The sequence below is a fragment of the Xiphophorus couchianus genome, chromosome 2 (genome assembly GCF_001444195.1).
Source record: "Xiphophorus couchianus chromosome 2, X_couchianus-1.0, whole genome shotgun sequence".
Taxonomy (NCBI): Eukaryota; Metazoa; Chordata; class Actinopteri; order Cyprinodontiformes; family Poeciliidae; genus Xiphophorus; species Xiphophorus couchianus.
The window spans coordinates 18,646,877-18,665,050 of NC_040229.1; the positions used below are offsets into that span (position 1 = coordinate 18,646,877).

At 37.7% G+C, this 18,174-nt stretch overlaps 1 protein-coding gene across 3 annotated transcripts in view; it reads right to left on the minus strand.

The window, feature by feature from the left end:
- furinb (furin (paired basic amino acid cleaving enzyme) b) overlaps positions 1-18,174 on the minus strand; it is a 123,254-nt gene that overhangs the window by 39,519 nt on the left and 65,561 nt on the right. For all 3 annotated transcript variants that reach the window (XM_028034830.1, XM_028034840.1, XM_028034848.1), the window contains one exon: positions 13,446-13,522. In XM_028034830.1, coding sequence (XP_027890631.1) covers positions 13,446-13,522 — 77 coding nt within the window. The remainder of the gene's footprint in view (positions 1-13,445; positions 13,523-18,174) is intronic.

Sequence of the window (18,174 nt, forward strand, 5' to 3'; positions counted from 1 at the left end):
GTATATGAAGAATCATAGATACTTCATATACTAGATTTGACTTGATGTCTCACTAAAAAGGCTTCTTCGTGTTCATAAAACATATTTTTAGGTACGCCAACGTACGTCACAGTTATAGGAAATTAAAATGCTCTTAGATTAAATATCTGCATATTCATTGTTTCATCCACAATGTCACAAAAAAGGCTTTGTGCTTCAGCCAGCACATATCTTGAGACCAAGGAGCCACAGATGTCATGCCAAGCGGAGGATACAGTCAGGACCAGCAGCTTGAACATGAAGCCAGAGGCCTGAGGAGAAATGTACAGAAAAAGACCCACACACCAAAATTCATCTGTTTTGTATATTATCTTAGTGTTTACACACATTTGCGTATGCATGTGTGAGAGTGATTGAGCTGCACTGAATTCAGCTAAAACAGCCAGACAGCTTTATATATCCTGGAAGGCAAAGACATGCCAGAGCAGACAAAGGCGTTTATGATGGAGCCACAATTTCTTTCTTTCAAATGTCCGTGAAATTAAATGGTTTTCAGGACACTTTTTTAATGCATCCACTACGTACCCATTAAAAAAAAGGTGTCAAAGGAATGAAGGAAAGCATAAGTTTGGAATGACAATGTTTAATTTCGGACAACAGACGTAGGGAGAAAACAAAATACTTCATCATCACGGTAGAGTAAGACAACTACAGTAAACAAATCATTAGTATGTGAACTGTCTGCTTGCAAAAGCTAAATAGTTTTACCTAGTGGAATAAAGACTTATCGGAAAGTTTAGAATAAAGGCTGCTGAACTATTCACAATGTGACCTTCCTTATCTTATAAGTAGGAGTAAAAGTAACAGAGTGAGGTAATGCCTTTATCTCTCCTCACCAGGACAGCCCACAATATTCAGCGAAGTCATTTACTGGCCATATTAATCAAGGATGGAGACACATCAGACAGGAAAATCACTCATGACATGATATAAAGTGACCACACACAACAGAGACAGAAAACAAAAAGCAACTACTCACTCTAATAATGGAAGCGGATCGATTCAATATTTATATTCTCACAGCATTCTCCTTAACAAAAAAAGTGGAATTCATGGCGGAGATTGAATTTGATCTGATCTTGTTAACATCAGACATGTGACCTGCATCTCTAGTAGATCACTTTAATACCTTGTTCAGATCTAGAGGTCAGTGGATCACCTTAAATACAGGCGTGAACCCACTAAATATGACTGGGGGATGCATTTACTTTTAAACGGGTCGATCTTGCCACACTATCAGCTACATTCTCAGAACACTGTGAATGGAAATACCCACTTGGTCATCCTGATGTGCGATCTACAACCCTGGAGTAAGGCCACACACAAGCTGCATAGTTTCCAGGAGAAAGAAATCTTTAGAAAGCAGGGCTCAGATCAACTTGATATGACCTATTCATTATTATGCTAATGTCTGCAGCTACTGTGAACAAAGCCGCTGTGATTGGAGCCCAAAAGATGTGATCAGTCCTTGTGGTCCTCAGATTTACCCTTTAACTCACCCCCAGTGTTAAGTCACTGCGAATATTTCTGCTCTGCAAAGCGGGTGTGTCAATGCAATATAGCGTAACTAAATGCAGTGCATTGCAGCCTGAAGCTAATTTGTTGTTTAACATTAAAAGGGGCACAAATATTATGAATACAATGTACTCCAGAATATGGAGATGCAATTCAGATGGAACTTCAAAACTGATTCTGAACTCAAGTTGGAGTTTAAAAGCTCCAGTTTTTGATCTCTGCAGAGACAATTATTGTTACTCCAACAAGATCAAATGTAGGTGTCTCCAGGTGTCACACTGTTTTCCATCTAAGTATATCAAAAACATGTTAATTAAATGTAAGGAAATTGGGCACATTTTGTCAAACATCAAGTCTTATTAGAGGTATGTTTGACTTCTGCTTTGGGTCGAAAGGTGCAGAGTTCAGTATTTACCTGCATGAGAATGAAGAATGCTATAGCTGCCTTGATGTCACTGTCTACTTTGATCCATACAGAGTTATAATTTAACTAATTTAAATGAGTTAAGTTCAGCTAATTTAGCTAAATTAATTAGAAAGTAAGTCAGTTTTGGTTACAGCTGCTTCAATCTTCATTGGTGCAGACAGAGCTTACGCTTAGCACAGCGTAAGCTCTGTCTGCACAGAACTTACGCTGTGCAGACAGAGCTTAGATTTAATATTATCATTGTTTGGTATTTGCTGCAAGATTTTAGCAGCAGTTAAGAGCATTTTATTACAGTGGTGCGTATTTGCAGAATATATGGCATCCCAGAGTTGTAATTCTTGTGCCTTGGAGTTTTTAGTCAGGTTCAGAAAAATCACATCTGCGGTGATTTTTTAGATGCATTAAAACGCATCTAAATGTTTTAATCCTAAAGGATTAAAACATGGACAGATATTCAGTAGTGTGGCAGAGGTGTTAATTATTTCATGCTTCTTTTTTCTAGCATATATGTATTGAATGAGCAAGCTTAAAAATGTCTGTAAGAGGTTCTATAATAGCTTCCATCCTGTTTAATCTGAGACACATGAATGGTTAAGTAAGAGAGCCAAGACACTAGATGCACTATGATGTCAGTTAAACATCAGTAGACTTGTTCTTGTCCAATTTTTTTGCTCAGCTGGCAGCTAACGATGTGACAAAGTATTTATTTGCATAGAGACTAAGAAGTTACAGATGGTGATGCATTTTAATGCCAGGTGTGAGCTCACTTTCATAGAGCTGTCTACTTGTGATTTAAACTACCAGGATTCATGATGAAACCAGGTCTAACAGTCTTTGTGCACAAAGATGAAAGCAGCCAGGAAACTTTGAGATGTAATTGCTAAAATCACAAGAGCAAATAATGGGGAACAACAATTTTTGCACCTGGTTTGATATTCAGGTACATAATTAGTCTTTTTTTTTGCACAATGCTGTTGCTATTGTGCAAAAAGAATTTATCATTTAAAGTGAGTGTCTGTATTTAATTGAAGGGGTATTAACTACCTGAAGCAGATCCAAATGATTATAGCATAGCTGGCTCAGTTATTAAACAATATGGATGCAGGTGAATGCCGGTTTGACAGAACAATGGACGTGCAGGATTTTGCAAAGAGAATAATCTCACTCACTTTAAATTGGGCTTTTTGTTCATTTTGTTTTCGTTAGCTTGTTTTAAAATTTAGAGAGGGGTAACAAAATCCAGCCACCAAATTGATTTGGAGTTGCATTCTGATAATATCTGTAGCTGGAAAAACTTTGATCTTTCCATTTGTGATACGATTATGATCTATTCTCTGTGCTACGTGCCTACAGATTATGCATTGGTTAGTCTTTATGGCATTTTTAAATAATTTGTATGATTAAAGAAATAAAAATAACATGAACACAAAGATTGTCATATTGTGTGGTAGCACTTTTGCAGCAAACATCTGCATTTGCCAAATGGTAGTTTGAACCAAACTTCCTGAGCAGACTGTCCAAGCTGTCTCAGGTTTGAAGGGTTGTCTGTCCATCCTTCCTTCCATCCATCCATCAATTATCTTATGTGCTTTATCCCCAGTAGACTATCTCCAGCAGTCAATGGGCGAGAGGCGAGGTATACCGTGGACAAGTCGGATTCCTTCTCAATACTGTTATTTCCAAATCTTTTCATAGATTTTCAACAGGATTCTGATGTGGACTTATTAAAGGCAATTAAAGGTCAGTCTAGCAATTCCCAAAGTCCAGACCCTGATCTTGATGCACCAGTAAGTCCAGTCATATAACCCACAATGATGCCAAATTGACTTAGTTCTTTTACAGCAGAAACAATTTGTCAGCAAATCCACCAAGCTGTGAGCTGAAAGTTCATTTTGCGAAACAGTACAAGTATGTTCAGAAATTATGTTCTTTGAGCTCTATTACTGATCAAAGAACTTTTTAAAGCCAGGTTTAAAGTGCCTTTGTCATTTTTCGACAACTTGTATGAAAGCACAGAGGCAGAACAGGACATCATACACATTCAACCAATCATATTCCTCTTTCCTGTAACACATATGTTATGAAGTCAATCCGACGTGTTTGTGTGATGAGGGGGTACCAGTGCGTGCTGCACACTGCTGGTACCAATGACGTTAATGTCACTAAGCCGACCCTGTGACGCCTGCCTGCTGTGCAAACAGAGCCTGCGCTTGGTGCTGTGTGAGAAGCGTTGCTATGACATTTATAGACACAACACTGTATGTACAAAAAGGAGCAGGCACATTTGTTTACATTTCTCATTCACAGTTCAGGAAACCATTATGTACTGTTATAACACTAATTTCTGACAGCAAAAACAAATTAGGATAGAAAAACTCACTTGTACTCAGGCACAAGGAGCTGGTGTCTGTCTCCAGTGGTCAATGGGAGATTTGGAATCTCCAATTAACACTAACATGCATGTTTTTGAACTGTGATGGTATGCAGGGAATCTGGGCAAAACACACAAAAAAGCCTTGGCATCCATTACATACAAGGGAACATCACTAATAGATGTGCAGCCAGGACAAAAACTGTCAAATACAGACAGACATAAAACATTAAACGAATACATTTTATTACACATAAAAAAGCCATGTTTATCCAAACGACCTGATTCTTAAATGTCAAGATATGCATCACCATGTGTGACTAATGTCTAACCAACGCTTGGCCAAACAGTAGGATGTGTTTCTTGGCATTGCTCTGTTGGTTTATCCATTTCAGAAGCACTGAACAGAGTCCGTTCATTGAAGCTGCCAAAGTGATTAGGCTATTTTCTGCTTTAACTCTGCTCAGCTGTGGTCTGTTTTTAATGGTTATACTGACGAGCCAAGTAAAAACCTTTTCATTGCATGGGTAAACAGGATTTGAAGTCATTACATAAAAGATGAGATATGACAATCACAATTAAAAAATGTCAGATCAGAACACTTTTAGTTTGCATGAAGGTGCTAGATCAGGACTGACCAAGTTACTGCATCAACTGCCTGTGTTGCCTTAGACTGAAAACTTTTCTCACCAGTAAGCTGTATACTGCACTTAATTGCATTGTTTTATAACTAGGATTACACTATTGAAATTGGGATGAAAGAAAAAAAGTGACTGAATCCTCAGGGATAATTGGATTGAATGGATTTAGATATACGAAGAGTAAAATTCTCACCTATTCTTTTCTGGCTTAGTTAAATTGAATGAAAACATCATTGGACATCTATGTTCAAGTCTTGCCACAGAATATTAATTGTGTTTAAGTGTGGACTTTGATCTGAATATTCTAATACATGAATATGCTTCGATTTAAACACCATTTACATTTTATTTACTGTATGTTTAGGGTTGTTTTCTGCCTGGAAAGTGAAGCTCCCCCCAACCTCAAGGTTTTTCTAGAATTAAACATGTTTTCATGTAGTGTTACCCTGTATTTGCCTCAATAAATCATCAAATCAACGCTGATCTATTTCTTTTTCCCTGTTAAAGAAAAAGAAAATCCTCACAGCATGATGCTGCCATGTTCAGTATTGAGAAGTGCTATTGGTTTTTTCCACATAACTTGAATTACAAACACATGCACTCCTTTTATAGATAAGGTGACTTGTTACAGTTGGACTGGGTTTTCAGGGGTGTTAAAGTATTATTATTATTATTATTATTATTATTACATCAAAAACTGAGTACTCTCATCCTATGAGTACTTTCATAGAGCACCAGTTATGCACTACTTTAATTCAAACGGTATAAAAACCTTTGCAAAACACAGTAACAGGCAGCAATATTAGAAGTCTGGTCAGTTTATCATCAAGCAAAGACAGATATTTACTGTCTTTGCAAATGTAGTCATGAAATTTTAAACTAGAGGCAATTTTGACTTCCGATGGTACCTGATTTACAAACTTCCACTTGTTACCTGCAGGGAACATGAAATCTTATTCTAAAAGAGGAGAAGAAGACCAGAAATTTGGGAAAGAAATGTATACATCCTGCTGTTTGGAGTGTGAAATACCTTCTAAAAATAATAACCATTGAAACAAATGAAAAAATTCAAGCAGCAAAGCAGACTTAAATAATTTCAAATAGCCTCCTGCCTTTCAATGTAGCCTACAAGGAGCACACAAATGCCTCAACATACAAAAGCATGTGTAAACAGGACCTTCTTCACACTGAACAGACACAATTGCTTAAACATCCCATTCATCAGTATCTAGTCAGCAGGGCAAGAGCAATATTGACTGACTCTGGGTGATCAGTAATGCTTTGCAGAATGGGGTTCGACTCAGGACTGTCACCTCCAATCACCATTGGCTATTCATTACCAAAATGCACGAAAAACGGTTGCTTTAAATCACGCTGTTCTTTTCTTTGACAAGATTCCAGTGAGTAAAAAGACAGAAAGCCAGAGGATTTTGGTGTAAAAATGATGCCCCTGCCAACATCCCCTATGTCTGTCTGGCAGTCTAGAAAACAAACAAGCTGTCCCAGATAGAATAAACAAGACGGAGGCTTACAAAATTATAGCATTCAAGCAAGACAGAGGATGGCAGCTTTGTAAATAATAATTGACAGATTCAGCATAAATAGGGAAAAGCATTTTGACTTTACACACAACTGCAGGAATAAACATAAGAAGCATGCTGTGTGTGTTTACCTCGTGATATGTTTTCACCTGAAAATCTGAAAAAACACTTTTGTCAAACTTTTAGGTGTAGCGCCAACTGACAAATGAGGTCTCATTAGCTAAGCAAGAGTCTATATTTCAGCAAAGACATTACATACAACTCCTACTAACCAAACACACAAACAAACATTGAACTGAAGTTTGTCTGTTTAAGAATATCACCTGGTCCTTGAACAAATGAGGAAAGATGATCTCTTCTATAGAGCCAAGCAGACACTTTATGTAAGTGTATGAACGTGGATGCTCGAGGAATTCCAATTTCCTGAAAAACACTGCATTGTAAAATGCGTCAGAAAAAAAGCCAACAGCACAGAGCTTGTGCAACCTGGCACCTCCTGCGTCAAACACCAAAGCAGAGCCGCAAAGGCAGGAGACCTGCGAGGAACAAGTCTCCTTTGACTGTGTACTCCTTCACTGTGTTTCATCTTGTATCACTCCCTTGGTGACAGATTTATTGCCTCCATGTAGACCTAGAAATTTATGCAGTCATAGATGGGGCGTATTGTAGCAGGGGGCAGCAATTTTTATATATATTCTCACAAATAATATGAATATCATTTGTGTGAATATTATGTCACCAAGAAGGAATTATTCAACTCCTGTTTTTGTGTAGATGTTTTGCTGTCTAATGTTGTGGTTGGAATTCAGATGGGACTGATTTTGATTATCTGGTAGCTAAAAGCTATTTGAAGATGACTAATGAATTTATAGTGTTTTAAGACCTATTATACTTTAGAGTTCATGACTTGATACCTTTCGATTTTCTTAATCTATAGTTGCAGTTGTTGGCAGTACTGGTAAACACAATAATATTTTATTCCAGCATCATAATCTTACACTGTAGATGTTAGAAAAGTCCAACCTATAACTTGAGTGCATTTATTCAAAGGAAAAAATATCGTAACCTCTAACAACAACAAAAGAAATACGTAAAACAACTTTTAAAATATATTTTACTTTTTAATATTTGTTTAGTGTCCATAAATTTCTGATGAGTAATGTATGACTGTAATTCCCTGCAGTATTCAAATGAGGTGACACAGATGCCTGTTTCTTCTAGTCACAGGTCATTAGGCTGGACAAGGCCCCATATTTATCCCACCAACATGCAGTGTCTCATGGTCTCTATATAGCAACCATTAAACACATTCTACATGGCTGGTTATTTGGGAATCGGCTATAATTATGTGGAGTTTAACAAATTGCATTGGTATTTAAACTGGAGCCACTAATTTCGAGGTCTTCTGAAACAATGACTCCCAGTGGGATTAAGAATGGTGGAGATATGTGATGCTGTGGGATCCTTTCTCTTCCAATGCTTCTGGGAACCTAATGCATCATCAAGTCTTTGAAATGTATGACATTTTCAATGAAAACAAATCTGGTGAATTTTAACAGAAAATTGACAATGGGAGGTTATTTTGACGGTAAAACAAATCAACACAGAAATGTTTCACCAAACCTAAAATCAACATCCTTTGGTGGCCATCTCAATCCTCAGATCAAAATCAGAGAAACAAGATGATTTAAGGATCGCTTTAAATCATAGTTTTGCATATTTTTTTGCAGTTTTGCAATGAGGGAAGTATATTTATTATGCTGCTGTTATAAGACATACATTTTTATCATTATCACAGACCTTTACCAGAGGTGTCAATAAATGTGGCTGGTAGAATAAGTTAAACAAAGCACAATGTGAACATGTTTAATCATTTAGCAATAACTACAGAAAGACAACTGATAATGAGGATGTTAATTTTTTTTTAGTAAATTCGAACAAGCAAACATTTTCCACTTCAGAAATAGGGGGAGTGATGTTTTTTTCCTCTCCATTAACTAATCTCGGCATTTGTTAATTAGTCAATGCTAATTCTGCTTTCTACTCATTACTGTATCAAACATGTTTAGATTACGTCAAATGAAAAACAGCATCTTAAATGTCAAGTGTTATTACTTCTTTGACTACCTGCAAGGCTTAAAATATTTCTATAATTTAAAGAGAAATGTTAACTAGTGCCATAAGGATAGTTTTCAGCCACACAAACCTCCTATGCATGTTTTCTGGAGCATTTCTGAAGCATTTAATGTTTGTCTTTTTGCTGATAAAGCGCTTTCATGGCCAGTGAAACAAACAGCCTTATGCCACCAAGGACAAAGCAATTTGCTGGAACAATAGAAGCATGAAAACACCTTTCCCGGTGTATCTTAATGCATTACATATTAGCCGCTGCCCCTTTAATAGTAAGACTGTAGTCAGGATTAGTATTCAACTGATGACTGGTTCACTTAAAGTGAAGGATGCCAAGCTGTGTAGCATGCCAATCACTTTCTGATAGAGGCTGTTACTAAACCTGCATGCAAGCATGTGGATCTCAATTATTGGATTCCTAAGGAAAGTTCCCTGCAGGTGCTAATAACTCTCCATAGGTGAGTTAGTGGGACAGCTAGGCAGTGTATGCACTGAATACAATTGAGCAGAAGAAAGGAGGGACCAAATAAGCCAAATTCTGGGGTTGTACATAATGAATGTGATTGTCAAAAGACACAAAACATGCCCAATGATAAAGTGAAGTCATAAATTACTTAATGACTTTGAAGAGTTCATGGAGTCTCATGCCAACAGTCATAGTGTTTTGTTCAATTTTTTACGGTTTATAATTCTCTCAGGGTTTAGGGCAGCCCAAAGTCACCGATTGGAATTTGTAGATAATTCAAGGGTAATCTGTACAAACCCAAACCCAAAGTAGTTATTGGGTGAGGGGCAGGGTCTGTCCATCACAGGGTAACAGAGAGGCACACAGAACAAACAACCATGTACGCACTCATACTACCTAAGACATGTATGAACCGGGGGAATATGCAAATGCCAAGCAGAAAGATCCCAGACTGGAATTTGAACTAGTGCTTTTACTATTCCAGAGCAATAAATTTTTTTGAGGAATTTGTATTTATAAAATTTTTGTTATAACCCGTAAGCCGCACTAGTCACTGAATAAATGCTAGAAGAAGATAAGTCTGTGTAATAAATAAATTAAGTTCTCTATGATATTCTAATTTATTATGATGCACATATACAGGTACATGGTGGTAAATAAATTCGCTAGAAATGGCTCTACATTTCTTACAAAAAGTGTTTTTGTCAACCTTGCTATAAAACATGAAAAAATGAAACGTGAAAAATAATATCTGCAGCTAATATTGCCGTACAGGCTTCTGAAAATAGTTTTGCTCTCGCGGCTGCTGTGGGCAGGATGTGAAATCAATCCTGATTTCTTCCTCCTCAGCCCAGTCCAATACAGCTGTATCACACTGACATCACAAAGAAGAAAAGGAAAAAAAAATAGAAAAGGACAAACATTTTTATGATGAAGCACAAATTGATTACCTCACCATACGTCAGCCTGTCCCAAACTAAGCCTGTTCCTCTTTCAACAATAACTGTCAGCTCAAGACAGAGCATCTCCAGAGAAAAATGCTTGGGATGAGAATTGAAAAATCAGTCTAGCATGTCACCAATATAAATGAACGTATCTGCGTGACTCTGAAAACTGCCCACCTCTGACTTTCCTCTGCTTTTTGTTGTCCCATGAATATATTCATATAAAATAATTTTGAGGAGACTGTGAGCATTACTCACTGATGACCCGTTTCACTCTTTGCTCATTTACATAACTCAAAGGGTATAATTTTTGGGGTCTATATAAACTGTAACCCCACATGCTGTAGACAAAACGACAACCCTGTGCTTTTAATTTCATGCCTGTAAACCAACAAAGTCTAAAATAATTGCTCTGTCAATTTCACTGACAAGGGCAGAAAGAAGCGTTTGATAAGTGTGTCGCTATGTGTGGATATGAGAGTGGTCTGCAGTAATAGCAGGGCACACTTTGGGAGCTTAAGTGAACCAGAGTCAGGGAGTTATCCCTCCCAATTGTACTTTGTTCCATCAGCAGGACAGAGTAGGATCTACAACACACTGACAGAGAGAGCCGAGGTCGCTCTGGATGGCTACTCACACTGTTGTCAAGGGCAAGAAACAAAGCATATGCTTTAAATCGGCTGATGCTACTAAGAGAAGTATGCACAGCAAAAAAATGGATTGAATGTCATACATGGGCACATAAGGACCAACTGCAAAACAAATTTGCAGTAAATGATGCATTAATGCATGAAATAATGAAGAAGTAAACAGCCAGTGGGGCATTTCATTTTCAACGTCTGTACAAAACAGACAATAGAAAATATTATTTATACTGCAGGATGTCACAAAAATAAAAACAAAGCTAAAGTTCACAAAATATATAGTCAAGGTACAAGCCACTCAAGTGAGAAGAGAATCATAATGACTGACACAAAAAGACCAGAATAATAGTAAATGACCATCAACACAGAGATTTGAGTTTCAGGTAAATTTGATGGCTTTTGTAATCACAACACTGGAGAAGTGACACTTAATAGATTCCAGTGTTGACTCTGAACCGTTTCCATCAAGTCTGTTAGACTTTTGCTGCAGGAATTACAACTCAAAGATTAAACCTAAGGAGCATTTCAGCTAAAAGGAGTTCGACCTTAAATGTCTCACAGCCAGAATGTACCTCTGACAGTGCACAAACTGTGATGGATGATAACGTGAGTGGCGAGGCTGAAGTGATGAGGACAATGATCGTCCTTCACTAGAAAGATGAAGAACAATTTCATTTTTTACCATCACTGTAAGTCCAATCATTCATCCAAATCAACAAAAAATGATTTCACTAGAAGAAGATTAAACCTTTGGAGTCATGTAGCTTGAGTACTGGGCTAAAGCTGACAGAAAATCTATGAGATCACATGAAGAAAGCTGTGGACAAGAGATGTCCTCACAATTTAAAAGGCCTGGAGATCTTTTGCAGGGAAGAGTGGGCATAAATTATTACGTCGAGATGAGGGTTGCTGATAGTCTCAGACCAAAGACCACAGAATGAACCTTCTTAAATTTTTATCTTCAAGCAACAGCGGATCTGTTCATTTTTCTAGTAAGTGATATGTATCAGACTAGAGGTAGAAAAAGTTTGGAAACGATTCATCATAATTCACGATTCATCACAATTGCTGAAGTCTCAAAAACACAATTTTAGCACCTTTCTGTCCATTGTAAAGAATCACTGAATGTGAGACAGCAGAACTGCAGTCATAAAAATGACATACAAATCTACTGTAAGATCCATTAGGCTCCCTGCAAACCGCATAAAAGGTACCAAATGCTTTGCCATCATTCTTCAAAGTTGTGGGAGATGATGTATTTCCCAGCAGGATAAACAGTGGCTACTTTAAAATCAAATCTGGCCATTACACTCAGCTGCTTCCATGTGTTTTTTTTTTGTTGTTGTTGCCAAATTATCCATAAATCTATACAGAGTCCTTACAGGTTTGTGTGTTTTATTGCAGCTGTTGGGAATAGCTGCAATAAATAAATCCAACTGAAGAACAAACATGAATACAAATATAGCAAAAGCATGACTAGCACTTAGTTGTGCTTAAGCTGTGATCTGCTTGTCTTATAAACAAGACCATGGAGTGACAACAGCTTGCCATTTACCTTGGCCCTAACTACAAATAATCATGAGACTAGTGATATACTTCTCTTTATGCATTCAATGGTTTCTATTTTCTTATGAATTTATATTTTAGAGTATGACTGGGTGACTGTGGCTCTATGGTAGAGTAGTCATCTTGCGATCGGAAGGTTGTAGGTTCAATTCCAGCTTCCTCCTGCCACATGTTGATGTTCCTCTGGGCAAGGCACTTAACCCCAAATTGCCTACAGATCTGCGTGTGTGTGTTTGTGAGTGCGACTGGGTAAATGTGACTCTAGAGTAAAGCGCTTTGAGTGGTCAAAATGACTGGAAAAGTGCTATATAAGTTCAGACCATTTTACTATGTGTGCCACTGGTTTAATGAAGTACAAACCATCAAAAGTAGTTTTAAACTGTTTTTTCAATTCTTAATTTTAAAAAAAAACGTGGACCAGCAATGCACTACACAAAACTCAAGCCTACTATGTCTCTATTTCTCTTCAGCTATTTCACAGCTTGTGACTAAATGCAAGTGAAATCTATAGTCTGAAGCCACAAAAGGAAATAAATAATATAAAAAGAATTGGTGGCAGGCACCCTAGAAAAGAAAGAGAATGGGGTAAATCCTGCTGTGCATTTTGGAGGTGGGAGTAGCTTCTCATCAGTGGGCGACCACAATGTTTGCGGAAAAAAAGGAGAAGATGGATATTTCGGATTGGTCCTTAGTGGAGCTGTGGCTGTGCATGATTTAATTGGGACAAAAATGTTTCAGTGTGATCACCAAAGGCTGGAAAGGGAAAAGTGTGAGGCACAGGGAGGGGAAGAAAACAAACATACACTGTACAGGCAACAAATCTGTGAGAATGTGGCTGGAGGGCTGTAAAGACTCAGTCAGTAAAGGCTGCTACAGCAGCTGGGCTTGTGTACAGGCGGAGAAAAGAAAAGAAAAAAAAGGGAACAATCTTTTAAGACTCAGCTGAAAGGATGGACCAATGCTTTACAACATGATGATGTTAGTTTGTAAATGTAAATTCAGATGGGAGAACCTGAACTACAACCTAAATGGTGTAGTCCCACTTGGTAAAACAAGTAGAGAAGACTGCCCAGAAATATCTTTATTCTGATAATAAATATATTGCATCCACTAAAAGCAAAATTAGTCATATAAGTCTTGTAGTGTTTTCTGTTGAATTACCTGTTCTCATTTCGCTGTGTGTACCTAGGTTGGGGGTCAGCATCTCCATCATTAACATCGTAGCTTGCCTCAGGATCCTAAAAGAGACATGACAGAGGATAGCAATCAAGTAATTTCAAATTTCTCTTCAGGAGTTTATAATTAACCTTTTATCCCTTCCTATTTGGATTTTTGACAGAAAAGTTATTGGATTTATCCAGGTAGTTGCATGCTACACACTGAGCACAGTGTGTCATCCACTTCACTTTTTATGCGCTAATCAAATTCTTTCATATAGTGCTATTGTAGCTTAAAGCAACCATAATAAAGTAGAGAGGCAAAGCTTAAAAGAACACACTAAAAAGCAAGAGAACAGATTAATGACATTGCAAAATGTACTTGCAAATATTCAAAGCGTGTAAAGTTTAACTGATATAGTCAGAAATATGAATGCTTTTTATTGACAATAGTGACAAAGTGGTGCATAATTGTGAAGTGGAATAAAACTGTTCAGAAGCTGAAGAGATCAACAGCTCATGTAGAAGAACCAGCTGGGCAACGAACAGCCATTGATTCCACAAATCAGAATGAGGTGTGTTCAAATGTGTTGAAAAAAACAACAACTATTATTTGAAAGAAAAAAAAAAGAAGTTTAAGGTTTACCAAAAGTCATATAAAGAAACCAGAAACATGTGGAACAAGATGTTCTGGTCAAAATGAAGGACAATCTTGAAAGAAACCAGAAGGAGCTGCAGAAGATTTGAAACTGTGCCAGAAATTCACCTTCCAGCATGACCCTGAAAAAGCAGCCAGAATTGCAATTGAATTGTTTAAATCAAAGTAGATTTACAAGTACATTGCAAAGAATTAAAATATTGTAAAAATGTTCAATTTTTTCCCCACTCATTTCAGAAAGTGAAACTCAATAGTCATAAAGATTCATTATGAATTCAGTGAAACATTTCAAGCCTTTATTTCTTGTAATTGCTGTGATTCTTACAGACAACAACGCCTCCTGGAATCTGTCTGAAAAATATTGAATCTTACGTAATGTCATTACAATGATATTGTAATCTGAAAGGTCAGGCTTTTAAAATGTAGGTCCATGCATTCAATATCAGGTGTGACCTCTTTTTGCATGAATTACTCCATCAATAGAACAAAACAGAATAGAGAAGAATAGCATGGGATAGAACAGAACAGAAGTATCCCTTAATGTTTCTCAGTGTGGAAGATGTACCAGCAGCAAAGTGAAAGGCAAATGGAAGCATATCGATTCACTCAAAGTTGCCCCCCAATACAAGAAAAAAATAAAATCAAAAGAATGTACAGCTATTAAAATAAGCATACATAGGTTGAAAGAAATGTGCAACTGAATAGGATAATTTAATTAAAAAGTACAAAAGATAATTTACAAAAACGGAAAAACTGCCATAACAGCAGGAATGTCAGAGCAGACCCTACCTACTAAGATGGAGAACTTTTGGAGTGCAGGGGGCTCTCACCTTTTTTGGAAAGGTCTCTTACCTTTCCAAAAAAGGTGAGAGACCCCACCATCGTATGGTGTAGTTTGGTGGAGCAGCACCTAATCTACTACTGAGAAAGATAAGATAAGTTAGACGGTTCTTATCAAGTGCAGGTGGTGGAGGACAGAAAGACTTTTGGCAAAAAATAGCCTCACTTTTGCACAATGTTCCCCACCCCATGCATGAAGCTGTTGCAGAACTAAAGAGTTTGTGCTACACAAATAGCACAATCTCTGGCTGTTATGGCTGCCATAACAGCCATTCCTGTAAAGAGCATCAGGACCTCCATGGCAGCTCACCATGGAACTGCCATGGAAGTGAACTGCCTGTGGCTCCACTCAGGTGGAATGGAAGCCTGTGTTGCCAAAGTTGTGTCAGGTCATAATTCTGCCACGCTTGACTGCTCTTTCATTCATCGTTCCTCTGCTGCACCTACAAGCCGCTTCTTGGCAGTAATCAAGTTACTTCCTGCACCTGTTTTCCTACCTTTATGCGCAGTTCTCCAGCATTCCTTTTCTGCCAGATCACAACCAAGTTACTTTTTCAGTTTTTTCTTGGTTTGATCTTGTCAGATACCTCACTGACATCTGTTTTCTCGACACCAATCTCATGTCTCATGCCTGATCCACGGATCTGTCTGCCTGACCCTTGCTTGTTCTACGGATCTGCCTCTCACCTCAGTGAGATCTAATGTTGGGGTAAAAGATGCCTGTTCCACTCAACACTGTGCCTGTTGAAACATCACCACGCTCCTATATTTCTTTATCTAAGAACTAAAGGCTGCTGCTCATTATCCAAAACCCTTGCCTGGTCTATGAAAAGGTTAGTGGCTCACTTTTCTGAGTTTTCTGCTTGTCACTGGATCTTCAGCAGCCACTAACCCATGTCTCCTTTTTTCAGTCCCAATGAGCGTTTCTCCAGGAGTTTCCTGTTCTTCAACCAGAAAGCTTTTTAATAAATCTTTGAAACTACACTTATATTTTGGCTCCTCCCCCTGATCTGTTACAATTTAGTTAATCTACATTGTTGGATTTGGTGTCTCTCATCTTCATCTTGACAATATCCCATAAATTCTTCATGGGGTTCAGGTGAGAAAGGTTTGCTGAGCAATACAGAACAGTAAACATCACTGTCAATCAATCAGTTGAAGTACATTTGGCAATGTGGACAGATGACAAGTCCTGCTATAAAAGGAAAATAAGCATGTCCATAATGCTTGTCAGCAGAAGTAAGTTCTGTAAAATGTTCTTGTAGATGGCTGAATTGACTGTAGACTTCAGGAAACAACAACACCAGCAGATAACGAGACCCCAAACCATCACTGACTGTGGAAACTTCAGACTGGACTTTAAGCACCATACATTCTGTGCCTCTCCCTGGTTCCTCCAAAGTCTGGGACCTTGATTTGCAAGTAAAATGTAAATTTCACCTTCAGTTGTCAAGAGGACTTTGGATCACTGAGCAACAGTCCAGTTGTTTTTCTCCTTAGATCAGGTAAGATACTGCTGCAGTTGTCTGCATTGACACGACAAATGCAACATTTGTAGTTCCTTTGAAGGATGCATCTCTGTGTAGTGCCTTTTTCTGAATTTCCCCCAATTTTTTAAGTTGACTTGTGTTAGGGGAGAAATCTCCAATACCACACTTTTTCCTCCCACTCAACTTTCTATGAATATAAGTTGTTTTTCAATATCCACATTTTCTAAAACACTAAATTATAAGTTTTCATTGTCTGAAAGTCATAACCACCACAATTACAACAAAGGCTGTAATTAAAGTAATCTATGAGTTTAACTTTCTGGAATGAGTGATTAAAAACATTCAAATATTTGAGTGTACTGTTGTATGTTAGAAATATCCAAGCCTAATTGAAAATCAGTGACAAGATTTGAAAATTAGTGTTCACAGAAACACTCAATTTATTCTGAGTTTGGGCCATTTTGCAAAGAAACACATCTCTAAATGTGCAAAGCTTGTAGAGGAATACCCTAAGAGACTTGCAGCTGAACAGGCAACATAATTGGGTTTTAAAATGTATTGATTGGGGGTTGGATAATGACAAATTTTGTTCCCATTTACAATTCTGAGCCGCTTTGTGTTGGTCCAACACACACAAAAAAAATCTAAAAGGGGTATGCATACATTTGTGAGGTACCTCTCATAAAACCAATTAGCTATACAGCAATATATGTAAATATAAAGGCAACAAGGCAGAAAAATAAAAGAAAAGTGTTTCGATATTGTGCTCCCACACTAAGAAGCTTGATCCACATGAAAGGATCCAAAAAGCTGCAAACTCCCATCCTCCCAGTCAGGCTTAAAAAGTCTGGAAGAAATCCTTTGCCCTGCTGTGAGCATTGACTTATGGTGTAGTGATAGGAAATAATGAGATTTTTAATGTAGGATGAAAACTGGCCATTAAAGGCTTTATATGTGGTAAGTAGGATTTTCATAGGGAGACAAATTGGGGATGCTAGCACAGGAGATATGTGATCACTCCAGAACCAGTCAATACTTTGGTTGGGCAGCTTTGAGCCTGTTGTGTGGTATTTAGGGAACTAATTGGTCCCACAGCTAGAGCAGAATTTCAGTTGTCCAAAGTAGAGTAGACAAAGGCATCGGCCAGTTTCCCTGGATCAAATTTGGACATTTTTAATTATTTAAGTTATGTAAGTGTGGAAAAAAATCAATATACAGACGGGTCAAATTCATTTAACAGTTTTTACACTTCTGGAATGTTTGAAAATATTTAATTAATCATATCCAACATCAAACAGTGCACTATTGTTTCAGTTCTGTTGACTTACATTTTACCATGTACGTAGAGGGCTTGGATGTTTATGTCTGTGCTGGAAGCAGAAAGGGGGCTCTACCCAGGAACCTATTTAAGTAACAATCACCCCTGCTTGCACTATCAGCAGCACACTGAATATTAACAACAATGTTTAAGCACTTTCATGCACTTCATGTCTAAAAATAGTTTGTGCTCACTTGTCCTCTGACGTTTTGCTTTTCCTAATTTATGTCACTGCATGAATTCAACTAAGATGTTTGCTTATGAAACAAGCTCCCTACAGCTGAGAATTGTTATCACCAACATAAATTTTGCAAACTAAAGCTTTTGCAAAGTGTTGCCTTTTTGCTGACAATCTGGAGCTTATACAGCAGCCTCCAACTGAGGCACTAAAAAGGGCAGCTTCATGACACTGAAAACACATGTTGCT